General features: G+C 39.2%; 1 protein-coding gene across 1 annotated transcript; it reads left to right on the top strand.

The window, feature by feature from the left end:
• Positions 1–360: 360 nt before the first annotated feature.
• Positions 361–26726, top strand: ARCN1 (archain 1). Its single transcript, XM_082661239.1, has 10 exons — positions 361–500; positions 11232–11495; positions 11992–12171; positions 12303–12508; positions 13334–13498; positions 17247–17412; positions 19411–19558; positions 19869–19977; positions 22604–22808; positions 24756–26726. The coding sequence occupies exons 1-10, from the start codon at positions 498–500 to the stop codon at positions 24843–24845; spliced, it is 1536 nt and encodes a 511-aa protein (XP_082517365.1). The 5' UTR covers positions 361–497; the 3' UTR covers positions 24846–26726.

Raw genomic sequence — 26726 nt, 5'->3', positions numbered from 1 at the left:
GAATGGCTATTTTGGCCATTTTAAGATTGGATTTTTTGTCTTTCTATTGTTGAATTTTAAGAGTTCTTTATATATTCTGGCTACTAGTCCCTTATGAACAACAGTTATTTTGTATATCAAATAATAGAGTGGCTGTGAGAGCTTTATAAACTGCAAGAGACGTCGCAAATTAAACGAAGGCACTGACGAACAGGGAAAGTACAGAAGCCACCGGTTCCACGCTGGTGGTCGAGTCCGGTGGCCTGCCAGACACAGCCAGCGTCTCAGCCTGCGCGCACAGTCTTCCCACCCCACGGCGCCCCGCCCCCCGCCCTTTGACCCGTGCCGTTTCCGGTTGGAGACGTGGCTCGAGGCCGCCATCTTGGCAAGAGGCGAAGCGCCCGGTGCTCCTGTCAGGGGGGCAGTAGGTCCGGAGCGGCCGGTGCTCCCCTTCCCCCGACCCCAGCCCTAGCTGCAGTGGCGCCGGAGCTCGGGTGCGACCCACCACCGCCGTCGCCATGGTAAGACCCGGGCCGGGCCCAACTCCCGGGTCCCGGCCTTGCTCGACCGCTCTCCCTGCTGCCGGCCTGTGCTGGGGCCAGAGGAGCCCCGCCCCGAGGGCCCGGAGCTGGGCGCTTCCCCCGGGCTCTGGGAGCAGGGTGGCCTTCCGCACCCTGTGCTCGACCTCCCGGGAGATCCGAGGGACCTGACTCCAGTCCCTCTGTGGTCGCGCCCACACCCCTCCCCCGCAACCAGCTGGGCACCCTCCTCTGCCGGGACCCGGGCCCGAAAACGGGCCCAGGGTTGTTGCTGTGCAAGAACCTCTTAGTGATGTCCCTTGGACCCCACGCTGTGGACGTGGGCGCTAGTGCCCAGCAGGTTCCGTGGGCACCTAGGCGCAGCAAGCTGGGCCTCTCGAGGGTTCTCTTCCTTTTGTAAAAAGCTCACCTCTCATCCCCGGTGTTCCGTAGGCCGTTGAAGTTTGAAATCTAAACCCATTAGCGTTCAGGACTTTTTCTTTAGTTTGTTTGAAAAGGACAAATAGAGGAAAGTTCGAAAGGAGGCATAGAACAGGAAGGAATAACTTCTGACACTAATTTGTCCCTAATTTGTAGGACCCAAGTGTCCCAGAAACCTGCCTCCTACTTCTGTAGATCTTAGGTGGGTCCATTTGTCAGTGTGATTGAGTGTACACTGTGTATAAGAGCATTGGGAAAATGTGAGCCGAGTTATCGATATCACAGGCTTTCTGCCTTCAGGGAGCTTGTCGTTCTGGTGAAGTGAAATGTGAATGTGGCATATTGTAATCAGATATCTCACAGGAGGGAGGAGGAGTTTATACTCTGGGACCTGTCACTTGCCTTCAGTTGCATTATCTTTGTGTTCTCATCTACTGTTAAAATTAACGTGGGTGCGAGATGGGACACAACAGTGCTCACTCCACTGCCTCTTTCTTTCTCACGTCGATTTGTGGATATTTATGAAGTAGGAGAAATTTTTTGGTTCCAAACAAGCTAGTAATTTTTTTAAGTGCACTTTATGCCCTTCAGTCTTTTGAAGGACAGTCTTTTTTTTTAATTCTATTTTTGTCAATAGATTATTAATTTGATTTAAAGCATCTTCCTACACACTTCAGAGATGACAGTGTAATTTGGTGCCAATCATTAAGTTCTGTTCACGACCTTTTTAGATGAGAACTTGGTTGGTGGGGGGGGTTTCATGCTTGGGCTTTAAACCACTGAAAGGTTTTCTTCAGCTTCAGGCATATAAATTGCATCAGGTAGGTTTACCTCATAAAACTTTTATGTTGGATGTAAAATTTCCCAAAACTCCTTTCTTCGTTTCCACTAGGAGGCTTAGTATTTGGGTAGTGATTTTTAAACTACTTCCTTTATACATCCTGGATGTACCTATAGTGCATTTCAGAGTATATTGTAATATTAAAAGCAAAATTAAAGTCTTGTATTATATAAACGAAATATAGATTAATCTTTACAAAAACCTTGTTTGTTGAAAAGTTCTTGGAACCTCATACTATTTTTTTTCCTAGTATGATTTTTAATTCATAGATAACCAGAGGGATGGTAGAGCCCTAGATGTTGAGTGGTAAATATAAAAATATAAATTTTCCATGTTATTTGGACATGTGTGCATATACATACAGTTGTGTCATGTTTAAATATGTATGTGTTTCTGAATTACTTGGGACTTGGCATGATCCAGATACCTACAGATTTGTGTACTCTGGATAACAACTTATCTCAGTACATTCTGTAAGACATTATTAAGTATTTTTCTGTGTAATGTTTTCAGGTTCTATTCCTTTACAAAGAGATCCCTGGACAAAGAAAGGTCCAAATAGGGTAACATTTTGTAAGATTTCTTGGATCTAAAAGTTGTATCCAAACTTCTGAAAGTTGATTTTTCTTCAACATTTTATTATAAAATTTTCAAACATGTAGGAAAGTTGAAAGAGCTTTACAGTGAACACCCCATGTAACCACCAGCTAGATTCTGTAATTAACATTTCACTATTCTTGCTTTATCACGCATCTAATGATCCATTCATCCCTGTAGCCATCTTTTTTTTAAAATGCGCTTTAGGGTAAGTTGTAGATATCAGTATGTAAATGTTGATTTTTGAAAAATAAATTTCCCTTAGCTTTAGTTACTGAAGTTGGTGCAAAATGTCCTACACTACAAAGTCCTTCTAGAGAAATAAATGAACAAATGGAAAAACAAATGGCCTATGATGACTTTGTTATAAAATGAAGTACAAAAAAAGCATCTTTTGATTTGATCTTTTTTTCCAGCTTTCTGCAAATTAATGAGAACGTGTTCTTATTTTCTTAACACTTGTCAGATATCATTATGGTCAGTTCTTTTTCTTAGTAAACTTATATTTGAATGAACTTGATATTAAGTCTCATGGTAGCCCTAATCTGTAAAATCTTTACTTATCTACAGAGTGCTGTTCTCTTCTTATTTACTAAGTATAGGCAATGAGTAAATTTACTGTAGTGATCACATTAAATATAAATGATCACAGTATGTTCAGTTTCCAAGAGTCATTAGTTATTAGAAAGCTAGATTTGGGTTTGTATGGCTGGTCTACACATGATGGGGGCGGGGGGAGACTGAAATCCTACACAGTAATAACAGTTCCCAGTTAGGGAGTTATTATTGTTTTGGTTTTTCTTTTTTCTTTTTCTTTTTCATATACAATACAGCAGCTGCACAGCTATTGTATTCTTTATGTATTTTTTGGATTGTTGTTTGAGAGGAGAGTGAAGAATGAAAATGATTTTCTTGAGTTTCTTTTGATTTACCATCTTATTTATTCTCCAAATAGAAGGTACACTGCAGAAACTGAGAACAATGTCCTTTTATTTATTTATTAAAAAAAAATTTTTTTTTTTTTTTGCGGTACGCGGGCCTCTCACTGTTGTGGCCTCTCACTGTTGTGGCCTCTCCCGTTGCGGAGCACAAGCTCTGGACGCTCAGGCTCAGTGGCCATGGCTCACGGGCCTAGCCGCTCCGCGGCATGTGGGATCTTCCCGGACCGGGGCACGAACCCGTGTCCCCTGCATCGGCAGGCGGACTCTCAACCACTGCGCCACCAGGGAAGCCCTGTCCTTTTATTTTTATACTCTACAGGTTTTTGTTTTAGAACAGAAACTTGTGATGAGCTTAAAACTCTCACTGAGTAACTTCAGGTTTTGGTTTTGTATGTACTCTGTATTTTATTGTAATCTTCCCCCGATTTGATTTTATCTGTAATCACTTCATGCATACAAGAAAGATGAAATGGTCCTCTATGACAGTTGTAGAAGCTGGCCTTAATATGATCATGAATTATATATATATCATCATTACAGTGAATTACGAGGAACAAAGTGACTGGCTAATTCTGGAAGTGAGGAATACTGAAGCATTTAGAGGTTCTAGGAAGTCCTTGACTTTTTTTCTTTAGGGAATTATGCGTATTTATGCTGAATTACTACCTGTTATGCTTGGACCTCTATCACTAGTGAGGATGAAGGGATGATATGGCAGCTATCTGACACACATATACTATACACACACATGATTTGTTTTGGTTAGGCAGTTTGCCTTCTGGCAGCTTAATATTAATGTAAAGTATGGTTCCAAAGTATTGATAGTGGGACTTCCTTGGTGGTCCAGTGGTAAGAATCCGCCTTCCAATGCAGGGGACGTGGGTTTGATCCCTGGTCAGGGAGCTAAGATCCCACATGCCACGGGGCAACTAAGCCCATGTGCCACAACTACTGACCTCATGCGCCTCAACTAGAGAGTCTGCGTGCCACAAATTACAGAGCCCATGAGCCGTGGAACCCATGGGCCACAAGTACAGAGCCCAGGCACACTGGAGCCCGTGCCACAACTAGAGAGAGAAAACCCACATGCCACAACTAGAGAGAAGCCCGCGCACCAATAAAAAACCCAAAAAACCCAAAGTATTGATAGTTACCACTGGAGCAGTGGGTGTGAAATGGAGGTATTGCACATTTTCTGTTGCTGTAAAGTTTTCAGATGCTTACACTTATAGAATCTTAAAGGTGCAAAGGCACTTTCACATAAACTAACCTCTATTTTCACATAAACTAACCTCTTTTTTAATTTATTTTTGAAATTAATTTATTAATTTATTTTTGGCTGCCTTGGGTCTTCGTTGCAGCACGCAGGCTTTCTCTAGTTGTGGTAGGCAGGGGCTACTCTTCATTGCAGTGCACGGGCTTCTCATTGCGGTGGCTTCTCTTGTTCTGGAGCGCAGGCTTTCGGGCACGCAGGCTCAGTAGTTGTGTCTTGCGGGCTGTAGAGCACAGGCTCAGTAGTTGTGGCGCACAGGCTTAGTTGCTCCACGGCATGTGGGATCTTCCCGGACCAGGGCTTGAACCTCTGTCCCCTGCATTGGCAGGCAGATTCTTAACCGCTGCACCACCAGGGAAGTCCCTAACCTCTATTTTAGGGATATTTCAAGAAACAATTAAGTGACATCCAAGGTAACATAATTAGTGGCAGAGGCAGAACAGAAACGTAATTCTCCAGGTTTCTTTACTCAAGGAACTTTCTGATCCATGTAGTTAAAGCTGGGTAGCAGAGTGTTGTTATTTAATACAAAAACAAATGACAATATATTCAAAGCATTTTAAGTATTAGAGAAAAGTTGTCTGACAAAGTGTAACCTAATGGGAAATTTTATTTTGTTTTTTTAAACAGTCCTGAAGAGATCATCTGCATAACTTCTGGACCCTCAGTTTTTGTATCTATAAAGCGATCAAGGGCTCTTGAAAGTTTGTTTTAGGTCTAAATGCTCTTTTCCAAAAATGTAAAAAACAAGTATAATAACTGTATAGAGAATCATACTTATTCACTCTTCCCCAAAGAAAATCAGATCAAATTACAGTAGGAAAAATTAACCTACCTTTTAGTATATACTATTTTTTAATAATTGGTAAACACTTATGTGAAGGGAAGCTTAATTATTTAAAGGCATTTAAGATGAATGTTAATTTAGGGTAGGTTAAATTTATCTTGTTTCGAGCTAACCATACCTTCCAGCCATGTTAATAACTGTGTTATTAACATGGATAACAGTGAATAGAAACCTTTGTCAGCTTTGTGCATCCTGCGATTGTGGTGTCTTGAGGTTTAGAGTTATGCTTAGTGTTGGGCACTTTGGTCCTACTTTGGGAGCCTTATTCTGCTTATATCTGTATAGTGGAATGTCTCAAAGAGAGTCCCAGAGTTCTGCTTGGTACCTACTATTTTACCCTACTGTTTCTTCATCTTTACATACTCAAATTCCCTGATTCATCAAAGCATAATTTAAATGCTCTTTCTTCCATCAAGTCATCAGTGATCTTGTGAGCTAGAAGTAATTTCTTCCTCTGAATTCCTATAGTGCATTACTTAACATATTCTGCCTAGTATTACAGTTATTTATGTTTGTGTCTTATCCCTATTAGCCTGCTGCTGCCTTTTTTTTTGAGTTATAATCGACATATAGCATATTACTTTCACGTGTACAACAATATCAGTAATTTGATATTTGTATGTATTGTGAAATGATCACTAAAATAAGTCCAGTTAACATTCATCACTATACATAATTACAAAAAAATTTAGTTTTTGGGGGATGCGAACTTTTGAGATCTTACTAGATTTCTTAAGAGAAGAATGCCAGTCTTACTGATTTCCTCATAGTATTCCCAGAGGGCATCTAGTGTGTGTAGTAGGTGTCCAATAAATAATTATTTAGTTAATTCTTATAGTAATACTGCTAAAATGGAGATTGCCACTGCCTAACATTAGCCTTTGACCATGCCCAATCAATAAAGCAAAGTGGGTGAATTGCCCCTCTACATTGCATACATCTTTCTGGTTCCAGGTTGCCTTTAATTTCCCTTTCATGTTGCCTTGATGTTAATTTTTACCTAAACTCTGTATGGTATGGAGGTGTTTTAAATTCCAGCTGCCTAAGAACTACCCTGAAACATACAAACATTGTTTCTAACAGGCTTATTATTATTATTAGATATGTTAGACATGGGCTTTGTATTAAATCAGCATATTTATATAGGTCTGAAGGTTTGGTCTGAGCAGTCCTTTCTCTGAGTAGACTTTTTTTTTATTTTTGCGGTACGCAGGCCTCTCACTGTTGTGGCCTCTCCCGTTGTGGAGCACAGACTCCGGGCGCGCAGGCTCAGCAGCCATGGTTCATGGGCCCAGCCGCTCCGCGGCACGTGGGACCCTCCCGGACTGGGGCACGAACCCGCATCCCCTGCATCGGCAGGTGGACTCTCAACCACTGCGCCACCAGGGAAGCCCCCTCTGAGTAGACTTTTGACTTCAAATGTTTAAATTGTGCTGTGCTTAGTATCTTTACTGTGGCTTATTCTGTTCCTTCAAAACCTCATAAAATTCTAAGGTGGGGTACCATACTTCTTAGGACTGTGGTTCTCGGCCTTTTTTTTTTTTTTTTTTTAGTGAGCGCTCTATAAGTATTAAATTTATGATGTGCTCCTATTTATTAGTAATATTTCTCACTGCATAAAGTGATTCTCCATGGGTCATTTGAGAATTACTACTCTAAAGGATCTATGAATTCTCTGACATTATATGTAAAATTTTGTGGGGAGTCCATTTGCATTATTTGAGTATTAAAATACTGCCAAACCCATAAAAGTAAAAGTCCATTGCCTTGAAGTGACAAATTTTTTAATGACATGCATTTCTTGGCAAGTTTATTATTAATAATGGTGCTGTTTTACATTGTGTGTGTCTTTTACGTTTACATATTTTGTGGCATAAGTTGTATAGCTTTGGCTTACATTTTTATTACACTCATTTGATCCTCATAATAGCTTGTGAGGTAGTCAGATGATGCTCCATATTCTCAGGGAGGAAACTGAGGCTAAGAGAGGTTGAAACGTAACTTAAGTCAGACAGATAGTAAATAGAAGAACAAAAAGTAGGATCCAAATTGTCTCACTTCCAGTCATTTAATTTTCCTGGTATATTAACTTAGTTCTTCACAAATTTAGAACACTATTTCTAATTCACATAGTCTAATTCACATAGAAGGAGAAACCAATGTGAGGTGATCCCAAATATAAGGGAATTCCTCATTTACCTGATGAGAATATTAAGAAGAAAAGCTTTTCAGAATATAAAACTTTTAGGACTATAGCACAAATAGTTAAATATGTTCTTAAAGTATTTAATAATTTACTTATACATATTGTTAAAGTTACATAAATAAGATTTTTAATTGAGAAATAATTCCTTTTTTCTGTTCTTATATTCATGAAACAGTTTATCCAAATTCTTCACAAGCATCATCATCACTAGGTCTTCTTTTTGAATTACCAGTTTTTTAGAACTTTTATACGTTGAGTTTTTTGATATTTGACACTTGTTGAATTCATATATTATATTGATACTTTTGGAAATTTTAACCCATTGGTATAACATTATGACAGTTGATTTTAAAAGAAATATTTTTGGGGAATTCCCTGGTGGTCCAGTGGTTAGGACTCCATGCTTTCATTGTCGAGGGCCTGGGTTCAATCCCTGGTTGATGAACTAAGATCCCGCAAACCTTACTTTATTTGGATGTACATGTCATACAAAGCTTTAGTGAACCAATACAGAGACATACTTGCTTATCATTCATAAGCTAAAGCAGCAACTACCTTTTTCTTTCTTTTTTTGCAGTGGTTGAAGCATGGTTTGGTTGAAACATGAACATCATATGATAAAAATTAATGTGAAATCAAATTTCTTGAGTATATTTGGTTTTAGTCTTCAAAGAAGTCTCTAAGTCTCTTGCCTGGTGATAATTTTAGGTCAATTTCTTCTTTTTCGAGATTAAGGTATTATCATTATGTGTGTACCAAAAATTACAGGAGTCCTTGCCCTTATTTGAAGAAATCTTTCTTTATCTCACACTATTAATTTAAAGACATGGATGGGGGACAGTGTGGGGCATATATTCTATATATAATATCTTTATATGGTAACAGATGGTAACTAGATTATCATGGTGATCATTTTGAAATGTATAGAAATATCAAATAACTATGTTGTATACCAGAACTAACATTGTGTTGTAGGTCAGTCATACTTTAAAAATAAACAAACAAACAAACAAACAGAAAAGAGATCAGATTTGTGGTTACCAGAGGCGGGGGTGGGGGGAGGGAGAACTGGATGAAGGTAGTCAAAAAGTGCTAACTTCCAGTCATAAGATAAATAAGTACTAGGCATGCATTGAACAGTATGATAAATATAGCTAATACTGCTGTATCTTATATATGAAAGTTGTTAAGAGAGTAACGTCACAAGTTCTCATCAGAAGGAAAAAAAATTATTTTTCTATTTCTTTTTGGCTGCACCGTGCGGCTTGCGGGATCTTAGTTCCCTGACCAGTGATCGAACCCAGGCCCTTGGCAGTGAAAGTATGGAGTCCTCTAACCACTGGACCGCCAGAGAGCTCCCTTTTTTCTATTTCTTTAATGTTGTATCTATATGAGATGATGGATGTTCACCAAACTTATGTGGTAATAATTTCATGATGTATGTAAGTCAAATCATTCTGCTATACATGTTAAACTTTTACAGGGCTGTATGTCAATTACATTTCAATAAAACCAGAAGAAAAAAATGAAATTAAAGACATGGAATCACTGGGACTTCCCTGGCGGTCCAGTGATTAAGACTTTGCCTTCCAATGCAGAAGGCGTGGGTTCAGTCCCTGGTTGGGGAACTAAGATCCCATATGCCGTGGGGTGTGGCCAAAAACTTAAAAAAAAAAAAGACATGGAATCACCATGATGTACACTTAAAATATCTCACATTTTTATATGTTAATTTTACCTCAGTAAAGCTGAAATAAATAAAATTCTGTGGCCAACAACAACAAAATAGTAAAGTTAAAGACATGAGGTGGGAGATTTCCTTTGAAAAGAATGGGTCATAACCTTGTTGCATTTTTATTCTTTTATTGGGATCCTTTACTCCCCTCAGTATATCTTCTTGCCTCATGCCTGGGTGGTAGCAGAAACCTCCCAAGCAGCTGGTGATGGTGAAAGATACATTTCTTAAGTACAAAACTGTTCATTTTTAAAAAAAAAAAAAACCAAACTATTTATTTAAAAAATTATAAATATTTTGGGGAAAGTGACTGTTTTGGGACTTTTAAGCTAGCTTGTTTGCCACTCTTGAAGTAACCAACTAATTTTATACTCTATACCTCTCTGTATGTCTGAAGTGTTTTATCTTTTTAAAAGGATATAACTTACAAAACAAGATTCTTCCTTAGAGTATTTATTTATGATGTAGAACTACTTTCTATTTTTAAACTTTTTAATTCTATACAACGTAACTTTATGCTGGAATAATTAAGGTAAGTTTCAATATAGAGTTGATAGACTCAGGGACATAAAATTGTATAACTCCCTTAAATGAGCTTCTTTCTAAACTTGCAGTTGTTATTTGGGAAATAGAGCAGTTGATAGCATTATTCTTGAGATTTCACATGAGAAAATTTGCCTGATGTTCATTGGAAGCAATTCAATCAGTAAAAATACAAATCTGTTTGGTAGAGGGAAATTATTTGTGCAGGATATAGATCAAACACTTTTTCGATATAAATTGTTTTTACCTAGCTGCTTGGAAATAAGTGTGATGGTAATTACCTCCCAAATACCCTAATGACCTATCCTTGATGAATAAGGACATTGTGTTCTCCTATAATTATTATAAAACTGTTTTGCTGTTTTGAAACTATGAGAATATTTATTCAAATTGACTAACTTGTTTTTTCTTCAAGCTGCTCACCTGTAGAGGACAGGTTTCTGTAAAGCTGAGAAGCCTGACCAGTAGGATGTTGATATTTCAGAGGTTGTATCCCAGGATTGAGGCTTCCAAAATGTGTAAATAGTCTTTTTGTTCCTTGTCCTTGTGAACTTTTGGGTTCCTGTACTGAAGAGACTATTAACACTGCACTTAATATTCTTACTACTCTGCTAATGGCATTTGGTCTTCTCTTCTTTGATGCTTTATTCATTTTGTTTAATGAAATGCCAGACTCTGAAAAAAAGACTGTTAGTCTTGATCATTGCCCAGTGTCAAAACCTGTATGAAACATTGAGTCATTTAGTTTTTCATTTTACAGATTGTTTGCATGTCTGGAGGTAAGATAGTGTGGGATGGGAAGGTTAATCAAAGAGCAGAAGATAAATTTAGACTCACTAGATTGGTTCCATATTCTAGGTAAAAATGAAATGAAAGGTCAGGGGCCTTGTATAAATCTTCAGTCTGCCTGATCAGACCTCTCTTTTGGCTGTGGAGATCTCTATTCTCCCTAGAAAAAGTTTAAGCTCTTCTTTATGGGTCTGCCAAAGCAGAGAGCAACCCAGTTTTGAGTCACAGGGGATCCATTCATAATGTATTTGTAGACCTAGAAAAAATTATTTCCTTACTAAGTTTTTCTCTAGGTATGTTATTGAAAAACAGGAGTAATAGCTTCATTTTCCTCTACTTTAGCTTTGTTTTATGAATGACATACTATAATTAAAAGAGCAATGAAGTAGAGTTTGAAAGTCAGCATTCTAATAGTAGTCACATCACTAAATAACTGAGTGTACCATTCTACAGAAGATGTGAGGATGCTGAGAAAACACATGTAAAGAAATAATTAATTAGTACTTATATGTTCCCGGCAGGTGCTGTTGGCAGCAGCAGTCTGCACAAAAGCAGGAAAGGCTATTGTTTCTCGACAGTTTGTAGAGATGACCCGAACTCGGATTGAGGGCTTGTTAGCAGCTTTCCCAAAGCTCATGAACACTGGAAAACAACACACATTTGTTGAAACAGAGAGTGTCAGATATGTTTACCAGCCTATGGAGAAACTATACATGGTACTGATCACTACCAAAAACAGCAACATCTTAGAAGATCTGGAGACCCTAAGGCTCTTCTCAAGAGTGGTAAGAGTCCTGTAATATTGGGTTACAGTTTTTGTTTTTAAATTTTTTGTGTAAAACTGTTTTTCCCCCAAAGCAGCTGTTGCTTATCAGTTTGCATGTTCTATGCCCCCAGCCCTCATCCCAGCATCTTATTGCTACAGCTCCTATTCATTCAGCAGACACTTACTGGGTATCCTAGACTGTAAGTATTACAAAGGAGAATATGAGAACTGCCCTTTTGTTTACCATTTCTCTAGCAGTTACTCTAACCTGCCTTTGTGGTTCTGACACTTGTTTGGCCATATTTTTAGATAATATTCTTCAGGTAAGATTTGTTGATGTAGCCACACACATAAAAGACTTTATGCCACAGACTTGCTTAAAATACAGAGTAGCAGAAGGAGCTAATAAAGGGATTTAGGCTTATTGAAATTTGTGTATTTTAAAGGATGATAACTGGAAAACAAAACTGCTGATAAATTCTAAATCTTTCTTTTCCATTGCTCTCCATGATTAGATTCCTGAATATTGCCGAGCCTTAGAAGAGAATGAAATATCTGAGCACTGTTTTGATTTGATTTTTGCATTTGATGAAATTGTTGCCCTGGGATACCGGGAGAATGTTAACCTGGCACAGATCAGAACCTTCACAGAAATGGATTCTCATGAGGAGAAGGTGTTCAGAGCAGTCAGAGAGGTAAATAGGGTCTTCTCTGGGACAGCTGGTTTGTATATCTTTCTTTTAGGCTTCATTATCTGATTTTCCCTTTTTTATTTGCTAGTCTAGTCTGTACTCAAAGCTACATCCAAGTATGTATCTTCTTGTAGACTCAAGAACGTGAAGCCAAGGCTGAGATGCGGCGTAAAGCAAAAGAATTACAGCAGGCCCGAAGAGATGCAGAGAGACAGGGCAAAAAAGCACCAGGATTTGGGGGATTTGGAAGCTCCACAGTGTCTGGAGGTAGCACAGCTGCTATGATCACAGAGACCATCATTGAAACTGATAAACCAAAAGTGGCACCTGCACCAGCCAGGTATAATCCAGTGTATCACCCAGAATGCAATCCTAGAATGGCAGATGAAGGCTGTATGTGTGTATCTCAGAGTGATATCTGATTTTTAGGCAAACTGTAAATAACAAGTGACTTGATGAAGTAAGATATAATATTAAATTTGGCTGCATAATATGGGGATAAAGAAGAAATCTGAATGTGGTGTTTTTTCCTTTTGTGTAAAAGAGAGTTCTTTTACAAATTATAACATGATCTCAATTTCCTATGAGAGTTGCCTTATTTTGGGAGAAGAGGGGATATTTAACTGTTTAAGGAACATGTATTTTTAATCTATTGTTCATGAATGGATTTAAGGGAGAATCTGAACTACCTGAAATTATGTGAAAAAGTTCGTTTGTACACGGGTATATTTATCTGGATAGAAGGTACAAAGTTTTCATCAGATCACACATGCTTATGAAAGTATATACCTGTGGTCTTTGGGTACTTGAAGCTTATATGGGTTTTTTTGTTTTGTTCTGGCCGTGCCCCTGTGGCATACATGATCTTAGTCCCCAACCAGGGATGAACCTGTGGCCCCTGCAGTGGAAGCACAGAGTCCTAACTACTGGACCACCAGGGAATTCCTGAAGCTTATATGCTAATTGTGACCCAGCTGTCAGTTCGAGCAGGGAATAGTCTAGTCCACAAAACACTAGGAAGCTTGTGTTTTTTCCTTGAGGTATTCACATTCCTCTTAAAGAACAGCTTCAAGGAAAGCTTCAGTGATAGAGAATTATTAATTAGTTTTTCACTTTTTAAATCATGTGTGTATTTTTGTGTGTATGTGTGTGTTCTTCCACTTAGGCCTTCAGGCCCTAGCAAGGCTTTGAAACTGGGAGCCAAAGGAAAGGAAGTAGATAACTTTGTTGACAAATTGAAATCTGAAGGTGAAACTATCATGTCCTCCAGTATGGGCAAGCGTACCTCTGAAGCAACCAAAGTGCATGCTCCACCCATTAATATGGAGAGGTAAGTAGTAACTCTTTCAGTAAGAACAGACCACATAGTGTTAAAAAAAAATTATCTCAATGCACTGTAAATTCTTTTTGTGTCTTAATTTTTCCAGATTTAAAACACTTCCTACTGTATAGCACAGAGAACTATAGTCAATATCCTGTGATAAACCATAATGGAAAAGAATATGAAAAAGAATATATATATGTATAACTGAGTCACTTTGCTGTACAGCAGCTAAGCACAACATTGTAAATCAGCTATACTTAAATCAAATTTTTTTTAAGAAAGTACATTCTAGGTATTAACATGAGGTCTTCCCCCCTCCCCCCTTTAAACATGATTGGGGGCTCTCAGCCACCTGTTTTCTATTAAGTTTAGAACTTACCTTTCTATCAACTCTGTGGTGGCTAAATTAAACAAAAATAACTTTTCTTTGTGCCTAGTGTGTACTTTGTCTCTTAAAATGGAGCGGAATTAGAGGGCTAGAGTTATGATTAGCACTATACTATATTTTTGCATGTCTTTTTCTAATTAATTTTTTTTAATTTTAATTTTTTTTAAAGTGGTTACTTTTTTTTTTAATTAATTAATTTATTTTTGCTGTGTTGCATCTTCGTTTCTGTGCGCGGGCTTTCTCTAGTTGTGGCAAGCGGGGGCCACTCTTCATTGCAGTGCGCGGGCCTCTGACTATCGCGGCCTCTCTTGTTGCGGAGCACAGGCTCCAGACGCGCAGGCTCAGCAGTTGTGGCTCACGGGCTCAGTTGCTCCACGGCATGTGGGATCCTCTCAGACCAGGGCTCGAACCCGTGTCCCCTGCATTAGCAGGCAGATTCTCAACCACTGCGCCACCAGGGAAGCCCTTAATTTTAATTAGTTTATTTTTGGTTGCATTGGGTCTTCATTGCTGCGCGTGGGCTTCTTCTAATTGCGTCGAGCGGGGGTTACTCTTCGTTTGTGTGCACGGGCTTCTCATTGCGGAGGCTTCTCTTGTTGTGGAGCGTGAGCTCTAGGCGCCTGGGCTTCAGTATTTGTGGCACACGGGCTCAGTAGTTGTGGCTTGCAGACTCTAGATCGCAGGCTCAGTAGTTGTGGCACATGGGCTTAGTTGCTCCGTGGCATGTGGGATCTTCCCGGACTAGGGCTTGAACCCGTGTCCCCTGCATTGGCAGGCGGATTCTCAACCACTGCGCCACCAGGGAAGTCCTTCTAATTAAGTTTTAAGGAGGACAAAATTTATAAATATCTTTAGTAGCAAATAATGTATTATCTTTTGCCTTTTAAGTATTTGAACCCAGTATAGAACATTTTGATTTGTCTCTTATCTTAGGACTGTGGTACTGTTTGGTAACATTTTTAAGTGGTAGTTATCAAGTTCACATATTCATGACTCAGATTTCTTGTTTTGAAGCCCAGACCTTCTACTGTTACTGATGGTTTTGAGGTCAAGTGAAAGATGAGTCTGGGAGGATACCTCTATCAGGTGTGCATAAAAGAGGAGTATGTTGTATGTCTTATTCTGTATGAAATGAACAGGGTTACGTCGGGATAAGTCTCTTAAATCACTAAAGCTCCTGTGCTATTCCTAGTAGTTGCTTTGAGGGAGACAGAGGCTTGACACTATTTTAATAAGATGTTGGAGACTGTCATGTACTAGAGAGGAATTGAGACTCTTTTCTGAATGATGAAATACTTCTTGAGCATGGAGCAAACGCTTGTGAAGGTAAATGAGACCCTGCATTGTCTTAAGATACATTCCTCTGTGGTCTTGAGTCTCATGCCTTTGTTTCTGGGAAGTCTTAGAGGTTAGAACAGAACAAAGTAGGATGCCAGAATAGTCTTTTTAAGCCTCTGCAGTTCACCCAGCTAAAAATAGTTTTAGTAAGGAATATGGGTAGATTGTACTTAATAATTGCCCGTAGCAGTAGCACCTTTTATTTTACTTATTTTGAAAACTAGATTATACATTCATATAGTTCAAAATTCAAAAGGTTCAAAGGGTATTGAACTAAAACTTCTTCCTCCCCCCAAGCCACGCAGGTTTCTCTTTTTGGAGGCAACTAGTATTAACTAGTTTTTTGTTTTTTTTTAATTTTTAAAAAATTTTTTAAAATTTAAAATTTTTTGGCCACGCCTCATGGCATGCAGGATCTCAGCTCCCCAACCAGGGATTGAACTCGTGCACCTGCGGTGGAAGTGCGGAGTCTTAACCACTTGGATGCCAGGGAAATCTCAGTATTAACTAGTTTTTGTGTGACTCTTCCAAGAGGGATAGTCTATGTATAGATGAATAAAAACATGGTACAATTTCTGTATTTCTCCTTTTTATACATTAGTGGTGGCATACTAGACACATTTCCAATTGCTTTTTTCACTTATTTCGAAGACAAGAATTTCCTTATTTGAAGCTATAGAGAAATGCAGTACCTTACCCTAGACTGGATCTTGTACTACTATAAGGGGCATTATTAGGTCAACTGACAAAATTGGCATATGAATGGTAGATTAAAGTATTGTGTCAATGTAAATTTACGACGTTAATAACAGTACTGTGGTTATGTGAAAGAATATCCTGTTCTTACAAAATACACTCTGAAAATGTTTAGGGATAAAGGGCCATGATGTATATATGTTGTGCCTGTAAATGGTTCAAGGAAAAAAGTAAAATATATTTATATAGAGAGAGTGTGCAAATGATAAAACAAATGGGATAAAATGTTAACAATAGATAAAAAGGGTATAAATGTATTTCTGTTATAATTTTAGAAATTTTTTTCAAATAAAAAGCTTTTTCAATTGTTCCTCTTTTTTTTCCTAATTGCCCAGTATTCATTTTTGTGGATATACTTTTATGTATTTAAGTAGTCCCCCTATTGACGGACATTTGTCTCTAAACTTTTGCTATTACAAACAATTCTTCAGTGAATAACTTACTACATTGTTTTGCACAGGTGAGAATTTATCTGTAGGATGAGGATTTGCTGAACCAAAGGGTGTAATGCTTTTATTTTATTTTATTTTATTTTTTAGGGATAAAGGTTGTTTTTCTTTTTTTAATTGAAGTATAGTTGATTTATAATGTTATGCTAATTTCTGCTGTACAGCAAAGTGACTCAGTTATGCATAATATATATAATATATACACATTCTTTTTAATTTTTGTTTATTTTAAATTTTATTTGTTTATTTTTGGCTGCATTGGGTCTTCATTGCTGCGCGTGGGCTTTCTCTAGCTGTGGCGAGCAGGGGCTACTCTTCGTTGTGGTGTGCGGGCTTCTCATTGCAGTGGCTTCTCTTGTTGCAGAGCACGGCTCTAGGCATGCAGGCTTCAGTAGTTGTGGCATGCAGGCTCAGTAGTTGTGGCTCGCGGGCTCTAGAGTGCAGGCTCAGTAGTTGTGGTGCACGGGCTTAGTTGCTCTGCGGCATGTGGGATCTTCCCGGACCAGGGCTTGAACACGTATCCCCTGCGTTGGCAGGTGGATTCTTAACCACTGCGCCACCAGGGAAGTCCCCACATTATTTTTTAATATTCTTTTCCATTATGGTTTATCCCAGGAGATTGGATATAGTTTCTTGTGCTATACAGTAGGACCTTGTTGTTTATCCATTCTAAATGTGATAGTTTATATAATGCTTTAAATTTTGATACATATGGCTGCAGCACCTTTAAATAAGTTGCTTATGGCTAATCACCATTAAACCCCGGAGGAAGAGAGTTCTGGTTTTTACCTGTCTGAGCAGATTTATCATTCTTTCTCTACAGTGTGCACATGAAGATTGAGGAAAAGATCACACTAACCTGTGGACGAGATGGAGGATTACAGAATATGGAGTTGCATGGCATGATCATGCTTAGGATCTCAGATGATAAATTTGGCCGAATTCGTCTTCATGTGGAAAATGAAGACAAGAAAGGGGTGCAGCTACAGGTGTGTAGAGGCTTTTGATAAGGGAGTATTAAGGCTTTTGTCTACCTAACACAGTCATTCTCAACTGGAGTTCCCTGTATGAACCATAGAACACAGAAGATTATTTAACTTATATAACTAGTGCCATTCTAGATGCATAGGAAAGAAGTTAATTTAAATACAGAAGATTATTTAACTTATATAACTAGTGCCATTCTAGATGCATAGGAGAGAAGTTAATTTATTACCTACAGTGGAAGCCTTGAATTGATAAATGCCTTCCCAAGCCAGTTGGGAATGACTGACAGCAGCTGTATTCGTATGGCCTTTTAATACTGGAATTGAGTGAAAGGTCATTTTGAAATCTAATAAATGACTTCATACTCACAAAGGTACAAAGAGATGCATATTTGTTACTATTATGCAAAGAGTAAATTCATTTAGGATATTGCTTGAAATATAATTTAAAAAACAAAGTTTTAAAACTTAATAGGGTGGTATTTTATTTTATTTTTAAATTTATTTATTTATTTTATTTTATTTTTGGCTGCGTTGAATCTTTGTTGCTGCACACAGGCTTTCTCTAGTTGCAGTGAGTGGGGCTATTCTTCGTTGTGGTGCACGGGGTTCTCATTGAGGTGGCTTCTCTTGTTGCAGAGCACAGGCTCTAGGTGCCTGAACTTCAGTAGTTGTGGCATGCGGGCTCAGTAGTTGTGGCTCACGGGCTCTAGGGCATAGGCTCAGTAGTTGTGGCGCACAGGCTTAGTTGCTCCGCGGCATGTGGGATCTTCCTGGACCGGGGCTCAAACCCGTGTCCCCTGCATTGGCAGGCGGATTCCTTTTTTTTTTCTTGCGGTACGCGGGCGTCTCACTGTTGTGGCCTCTCCCATTGCGGAGCACAGGCTCCGGATGCGCAGGCTCAGCGGCCATGGCTCACGGGCCCAGCTGCTCCACGGCCTGTGGGATCTTCCCGGACCGGGGCTCGAACCTGTGTTCCCTGCATTGGCAGGCGGATTCCTATCTTCTGAGCCACCAGGGAGGTCCCGGCAGGCAGATTCTTAACCACTGCGCCACCAGGGAAGCCCGGGAGGTATTTTATTAAAGCAGGTTATGACACTAAGCTTACTCATTCTGCTGCTATATAAACTGCCAGTGCTTGTTTTGTTAGCTGAAGGGCAGTATCTAATGGTATATTTGAAAAGTACGTAAAATCTTAAAATGAATATGTATGTTCCATCTACCTGGCTGTGTAAGAGACTTTCTTTATATTATTACAGTTCTTGTTAACAGTTTATTTAGATGGTTGATCCTACATCTCTTGTCATGAGAACAAAGCCTTTTCAGCGAAGAAAGTGGTTTTGTCTACGTTTTATTCCACTCATAACCAGCACACAGTTGTCTTTTGGAAGTAGTGCTTATATTATTTGACAGTAGCTTTGCTGGCTCATAAAGTCTATGTAGTGTGCTATCCACAAGTTACTTCTTTTTCCTTTTTTCTCCTAATGTGACTTCTTTTAAAAAGATCAGTCCATCTTAGTTGGCCTGAGTTTGAACAACTTTTAGGCAAAATTGCAGCTAAACTTTCCACAGAGCTTTTCCCTCTTCTGTCTCTTTAGTATAAGGCCAGGACTGCTATGTGACCCAGCCAGCTGATCAACGTCTGACCCTAGTCTTCTATTTGGCAAGCTTGGCCTCACCATCAGGCTGCTCCCTATGAAGTATTTTTGTAAAGGACTTGGTTAATGGTCTTTTAACTTTTTCAGTTACAAAGTTACTAACTTGTTACTTACAAACAAAACGGCTTAGAGTTGAAATTACTTTATTACTATTTTTTAAATGTCTTAAATCTTTAAAAGTCTTTGAAGAAGGGAAATCTTTCTTCAAAATAAAAAACAATTGGAACTTTTTAGGCACCCTGTTTTAGATGTTTAGATTATGGGCCATGTAAGACCAAAAGAAATTTATTTCCTGTCTTATAATGTCTGAACCTCAGAAGTTTTCTTTCCCTTCTCATTTCAGACCCATCCAAATGTGGATAAAAAACTTTTCACTGCAGAATCTCTAATTGGCTTGAAGAATCCAGAGAAGTCATTTCCAGTCAGTAGTGACGTTGGGGTGCTGAAGTGGAGACTACAAACCACAGAGGAGTCTTTTATTCCACTGACAAGTAAGTGCCTCTGGCCAGTCCTACTAAGCTAGACTGCACTGAGAACTAGAAATAGCCTTGGCTTGTACCTTCTTCATTGCCACAATTCTTTTTCACAAAATGACCTTTCAGAATGGACTCAGTGCTATATTTAGTGTATTTTGGTAATAAGTAGCTTAAATTTTAAACACTTTTAATTTTGAAACCATTATTTTTAGTAGTTTACACTAGGATGTTTAAGGCCTGCAGTTGTCAGTTTTGATTTGCCATCTTAACTTTCCTCCATTCTTTTTCTAATGTTCTAATATACCTGCTTTGCTTTTCTCTTCAGTTAATTGCTGGCCCTCAGAAAGTGGAAATGGTTGTGATGTCAACATAGAATATGAGCTACAAGAAGATAATTTAGAACTGAATGATGTGGTTATCACCATCCCACTCCCGTAAGTACCCCACATAATCATTTTTTCTATAGCGAGCTTATAGAACTAGTCTTTTGGAACTCCTTTTGGAGGCAGCACTTAGCTGGCTATCCATTCTAAGATATTTGTTTCTCATAAAGGTCAATTGTGAAAGAAACCAGGTACAAAAGGCTGCATACTTACTATATGATGCCACTTATAAGACATTCTGAAAAGGTATTACTCTTGGAACAGAAATCAAGCATTTGATTGCAGAGGAGCACAAAGGAACTTTTGGAGATGATGGAAATGTTCTATGACTTGATAGTAATGGTGCTTACAGGCTACATTTGTCAATGCATTGAGCTGTACACTTTTAAAGGAGTGGATATTACTGATTTTAAAGCCAAACAAGCAAAGCTGGTTATAGTTCTAGGGCTGTGTTTTCAGATATTGGTCTTCAGATTGTTCATGTAGTAATGAAGGTTTCCAGAAGGAGGAGCCAATTCTCAGTCAGACTTTCTCTGCTTTGTTTTGCAACTCTTAAAGGAATTGAGTCTGACAGACTGAAGTTTTCTTTTTCACTTTCTTCTCTAAATTTTCAGCTAAAGATGAGATTATGTTTTCAAGGGTACTATTCTTGCTGAAACAAGATATCTACATTAGTTTCAGTAAATTTTCTAACAGCTTTATTGAGGTATAGTTGACGTGATAAACTACACGTATTTAAATTATAAAGTTTGATAAGTTTTGGCATGTATGCACCATCATCACAATTAAGATAACAAAAATATGCATCCCCCCCAGAAGTTTACTTTCTGTAAGTTTTTGATGTGTGCTTAAATGGCCTACTTTCTAGGATCATCTGGAAATACTCTCTACTTTATCTCCTCACTAGCATTTCTAGTGACTGAACTATTATTGCTTCACCATTGAATCCCTGCTTCTCTGCTCTGCCTTTCAGCACCCCCATGATTAAGTACAGGGCTTAATTATGAATACCCAGTAAGTGAATTCTTAGTGTGTCTATACTATTAAATTGCTTGGTTATTATTACAGAGAAAATGGTTCTAATTTAATCTGTAGTTGTGTTCAAATTAATTTTAATTTAATTTGAATTAAAATTAAATCTAATTTATTTGTAGTTTGATTCAGGCCTTTACATGGCCAGGTCTGGTTTTAGTCATTCTTATTTCCATTTTTTAAAATATGCTTTATTACCAGTATCCCCTTTAATGGGCTAATCATCTTATTCTTCACAGCTTGGTTATTATTTCAGAACAATAGATGGCTGCCTTGAACCATTGTGAGACTTGGGCGTTGGTGACAGGTGTGGGTTTTATTTTGTCAAGATTTATTTTACTAGACTATTTTTAGGATGCCACAAGTTTTAGGCCTCTCCATCTACTCTATAATTGTGGTTATGGTGGTTTCCTGTGTCTTAGTTCAACTTTGCAGTAGTCTCCAGAAGAGACCCTTAGACAGCATTTTACCCTATTGTCTAGAACTGATCAAATTAGAGGATCTCAGAATCAGAATTGGAACAAGGGCAAAGGGAAGAAACATACATACAACTGGGACCATAAAATTGATAGGGAAGAGTTAATTGTGTTATATCACCCTTAAAGTTTTCTTTGTCTCCCTTATTTACCCTGCCTTTAATGCAAACATTGGATGTCACTGGTGAATTAAAAGATGGTAAATTTAGAGTGTGTAGGAGTAGCTGGCACTGCCTGTCAGCCGTGTGCGGGGATGCACAGTGCGTCCTGACTAGCCCTGGTTCTCTTGCAGACTAAGGACAACTGTGTAATATCTCTCTTTCCCATCACGTTCACATTTTGCCCAGGGGTAATTGTGCTTTCACTTATCAAATAAAAGTTCAGTTACTGGATTACAAATCAAATAAACCCACTGGCATCAACTACAATAAGTTTTAAAACCTTCTAAAATCTTTTTTTTTTTTTTTTTTGTGGTACGTGGGCCTCTCACTGTTGTGGCCTCTCCCGTTGCGGAGCACAGGCTCCGGACGCGCAGGCTCAGCGGCCATGGCTCACGGGCCCAGCCGCTCCGCGGCATGTGGGATCTTCCCGGACTGGAGCACGAACCCATGTCCCCTGCATCGGCAGGTGGACTCTCAACCACTGCGCCACCAGGGAAGCCCCTAAAATCTTTTAAAAACATCCTCTCAAAGGTCCAAATTCATCTCCATTCTAAATAACCACATAATGGTGTTTAAGTTCTCCCCCACTGTTACTATCAACCTGTTTTTCCCCTCATTGGCATCTATGAAGAGAGCTACACTATGTTAAACTTCCATCATGACAAGGCAGCAAACCATTAGTGCAGTATTTTTGGAAATACATCCCACTTTACACATTTGTCAGTCTCAGTCCCCTGCCAGCTCCAGATCTAGTCCATAAGTTGGAGCAGCCCAGGACTATGTTTGCCCATTACTTATGGTTGCATATATCTGTACCTACAAAAGGAATTAATGAGACCCTTGGCCAAGGTTAAGGGTCCTTGAAGTTATCAGGGAGTCTAATTTTTTCTAGGACTATATAAAAGTGGGCAGAATTTGAGGAGCACAATCAAATTTGGGGCTGGTTTTCCTTGGCATAGTTCTTCTAGCTCTGGACAGCTAACTTGACACGGATGTTTCTTGTGACAGATCTGGTGTCGGCGCACCGGTGATTGGTGAGATTGATGGCGAATATCGACATGACAGTCGACGAAATACCTTGGAGTGGTGCCTGCCAGTGATTGATGCCAAAAATAAGAGTGGCAGCCTTGAGTTCAGCATTGCTGGGCAGCCCAATGATTTCTTCCCTGTTCAAGTCTCCTTCATCTCCAAAAAAAATTACTGTAACATACAGGTACCCCTGTTTAATAGAGAACTTATATGGGGAAAGTGGTAGGACGGATACCTGATAGGCAACATGACTTCATGGTCAGAGCAGAAATCAGAAAAGCTGATGTCCCCCGTGGATTCCTTTGCTGCCTCATTGTGTAATCTTGGTCAGTTCTTCACCTGCTTTGTCTCAGTTTTCCTCTCTAGATCAAAGTAAAGAAATTGAATATGACTACATATAAAAGTACTTATGGGTTGTGCAAGACTCATATCTCTTAGTTGCCTGCTTTTTTTAATAATCTCATGTATCTTAAAATCCATTTGCCAAAACACTCAACACGTGACTTAGTAATGCCTTCTATATTGTCACTTGGTTTGATCCCAAGGAATGAAAGAAAGTTTATTTGGAAGACGAAATTACTGCCAAAAAAGGTGATTCTAATACAAATAGATACCGTTTTTGTGTTCTTTTATGTCACAGCTTCCCTTCATTAATACGGATAATCGTAAGCCAATTCTGTTGTAAACCTTGTCCTTAAGGTAGGCAGGCAAAGCAGGGGAAATCTGTGAACTGTTTATTTATTTATTTATTTATTTATTCATGCATTCATTCATTCATTCATTCCGTGCCATGCACCTTGTGGGATCTTAGTTTCCTGACCAGGGATTGAACCCAGGCCCATGGCAGTGAAAGCACTGAGTGCTAACTACTGGACTGCCAGGGATTTCCCTGTGAACTGTCCTTCAGATCATTATTTTTAACTCTTTGTTCTTCCAGCGTTCAAGTTGCATTATAAGCACCGAGTTTATATTGTTATCTTCCCCTCCGACTTGTTGATTTGCTTGTCATTCTGGTTATCTTCCCAGATGTTCTCTGTCTCTCCTGAAAGTGCTTGGGAAGTTATAGTTTCATCTGTTGGATGATTCCAAAGAGCAGTTCTCCCTCCCTCCCTCCCTCCCTCCCTCCCTCTCTCCCCCTCTCCCCCTCTCCCCCTCTCCCCCTCTCCCCCTCTCCCTCTCTCCCTCTCTCCCTCTCTCCCTCTCTCCCTCCCTCCCTCCCTCCCCCCATCTCAGTTATTGGCTTAACCCCATCAGTATTGGGAGCACATTGTTGAACCCAAGACATTTTCCTGTTACTGACCATTTGAAGAACAGGACAGTATAATTGCTCTGTCAGAACCTCACTAGAAAATATGAATCAGTGGTTTAAGTTTTGTGTTGGTGCCATTACACGCACCATTGTTACAGGTAGTTCATTAAATTGGACATCTATTATTATTAATAAAGAGAAATCTCAGGACTTCCCTGGTGGTGCACTGGTTAGGACTCCGAACTCCCAACGCAGGGGGCCTGGGTTTGATCCCTGGTCGGGGAGCTATATCCCACACGCATGTCGCAACTAAGAGTTCGCATGCCACAACTAGGAGCCCGCCTGCCACAACTAAATACCCAGTGCAACCAAATAAATACATACTAAAAAAAAAAAAGTAGGTTTAAATAAAAAATAAATAAAAAGAAATCTCATGAGAAGGACCCAGCCATACCTAGAAAATGAATATGATAGAACAACTTAGTGAGACTGAGAGCAAATTAAATAATGTTGAATTGTTAGAATGTTGCATTTTGGATCAAAATGTTAATCGATCATCCTGATAGAATGTCTATGACTTTCATAGGTTTTATAGGGCAGGGCCTGGGCAGTGGCCACTCATTCTGGACCTTTTACTTAATATTAATACCACTCTACATGTCATCCCAACAGTTGTCTTTTCTATCTAGAGAGCAGATTAATCATGTTGGTGGGGAAGAGTGATGCTTTGAGCTGCAGTTGTGAATTGAACTTTTTTAGTATTTCTGAGTTACTTTTAATACTGCTTTAGGGGATTTGATCTGTTCTGTACTGAGAATTTAGCCAGCACCTTAAAGACCCGCTGTCCTTCTGCTTTACCTTACTCTCTGTTTGTTTTCCTAGGTTACCAAAGTGACCCAGGTAGATGGAAACAGCCCTGTAAGGTTTTCCACAGAGACCACTTTCCTAGTGGATAAGTATGAAATTCTGTAATACCGAGAAGAGGGAACCGAAAAGGAAAATTCTCAAATTAATAAAGAAGAAGCCAACAGTGGCTGAAGAATTTTTTCCAAACCTGCAAGCCATTGGAGACCCTTTTTTTCAAATACAGTGCACGATTCTCTGAGCGCAAGGACCCTCAACTCACCCTCAGTGTTTCAGTGTCACAGAGACATTCTCTGGCAAGGAAATGACACAAACATAAAGGGAAAGGCTGCTGATTTCTTTGGCAGATTTTACTGGCCAGCAGGAAAGCAAGCTCTCCAGAGAATGCCCCCAGTTAAACACTTTGTCCCCCATCAGCTAAGTTGTTTTTTATTTTAATGCCTAAATATATTTCATACTTTGTTTTTAAAAAGTTTTCTCTGCAGAAGGTTTTGATCTTTCATACTCCTTTCCTTTACCTTCAGTTTTTTTTCTTTCTATATATCCAATCCAGCACTGAGATCATCTGCATATAGGCACTGTATTTGGCACTCCGGGAACAGGTTGATCTAATCCATTCTTGATTTCTGGACTATGCAGGTGAACTGCTTGAGGGGTAGGGGGTCTAGAAGTTAAAAGATAAGGATGTCTTATCCTTTTCCTATATCTATTCATCCCTCCATTCCTTTGCCAGGCTGTTTTCCTTGCAGTCTTGTTGCTCTGGTTTAGAACACTAGTGTGAATCCCACTTGTGTCAATATTAAAGACAGCTGAGAAGCAGCTTTCAAATGGTATAGCCCCCACTTCAAGGTGTCTGGGAGGAGAATGGTCATGTCCAGTTAGGGATTTCACACCCACAGGTAATCATGTCTGCTGCTGGTGCTACCCAGCCTTCCATTCTCCATATTTTGGGTACTTCAGCTAAAACATGATAGCTAATGGTCTTTGTAATCCATTCACATTCCTGAGATTCACCACCTCCCTCTTTCTGAATGTTCTCTGTGTCATCAGTTTTTTCCTTTCTATCAGACATGAGGTTATGATTTTGGAGGCTGTAGGTTCAGTGAGTCTTTGTGCCAATCCCATTGGTCCTGAACTATCAAGGAGCCTCCCTTTTCACCACCAAGTTTTTAGCATTTCAAGATTCAGCTGATTATATTGCTGTGTAGGCATTGATATATTCCATTCTAGCCTGCCCAGCATTTTTTCAGCAGCCTTTCTGTTCCTGTGTCTGAAATCCTTCCTTTTTCTCCCCTAAGCCTTTTCTGTTTAGTGTCATCATGTAATGGTTGTTTCTCAGCCCTTGTTTCTCAGCCCCATCTCATCCATTACTTCTTCAATGGAGAAGACTACATCAGCCAGCCCAGCGTTGGCTTTTAACCCAGTATTGCACTGGGAGTTGGTGGAGTTGCTGCCAGGCTGCAGCCACAGACAGGGGGAAGAGACAGATGACAGTAGATGACTTCCTGCACTTTCAGCTGGTTGGAGAGTACGACTCCCACTCTGAACAACATCTGACCTTCCCTGCAAAGAGTGTACTGTAATTGAAGCAGAGCAGTCACACACGAATGGCCATGGATGGAATTGTTTGCCAAAGAAATTTCTGGCCTTTCCCTTTCCCTTAACTGCATCAGGGAAGAATCCTTATCTCTAGCTTGGTTTCCACATAAGGTTTTTTTGAGGAAGGGGACTGGAACAAAAAAATCTGTCATGTAGTTAAGTAGACAAGAAATCTTATTAATTCAGTTTTGTTTGAGAGTTGCTTGTCCATATGATTTTTTTAAAGTGAAGTTTAGTTTCACAAAAACTTTTTTTTCTAAAATTACTTTTGGGGTAATATTTAAAATGAGAGAAGTTTTGTAACCCTGTAAAATACATAGGGAATATAACATTCCATTGTACACAAAGAAGGCAAATTCTTTAATCAAATAAAAAGTATTATAAAATGAA

Source organism: Grampus griseus, assembly GCF_964374135.1.
Source record: "Grampus griseus genome assembly, chromosome: 8".
Classification (NCBI taxonomy): Eukaryota; Metazoa; Chordata; class Mammalia; order Artiodactyla; family Delphinidae; genus Grampus; species Grampus griseus.
This window is presented reverse-complemented; position numbering and strand designations above follow the sequence as displayed.

What these genes read in the sequence shown, in the direction of transcription:
- ARCN1 (XM_082661239.1), top strand. An exon ending in CCACCCATTAATATGGAGAG is followed by an intron (nt 13,499 to 17,246) that starts GTAAGTAGTAAC and finishes CTTTCTCTACAG; the next exon opens with TGTGCACATGAAGATTGAGG. An exon ending in GTTATCACCATCCCACTCCC is followed by an intron (nt 19,978 to 22,603) that starts GTAAGTACCCCA and finishes TTCTTGTGACAG; the next exon opens with ATCTGGTGTCGGCGCACCGG.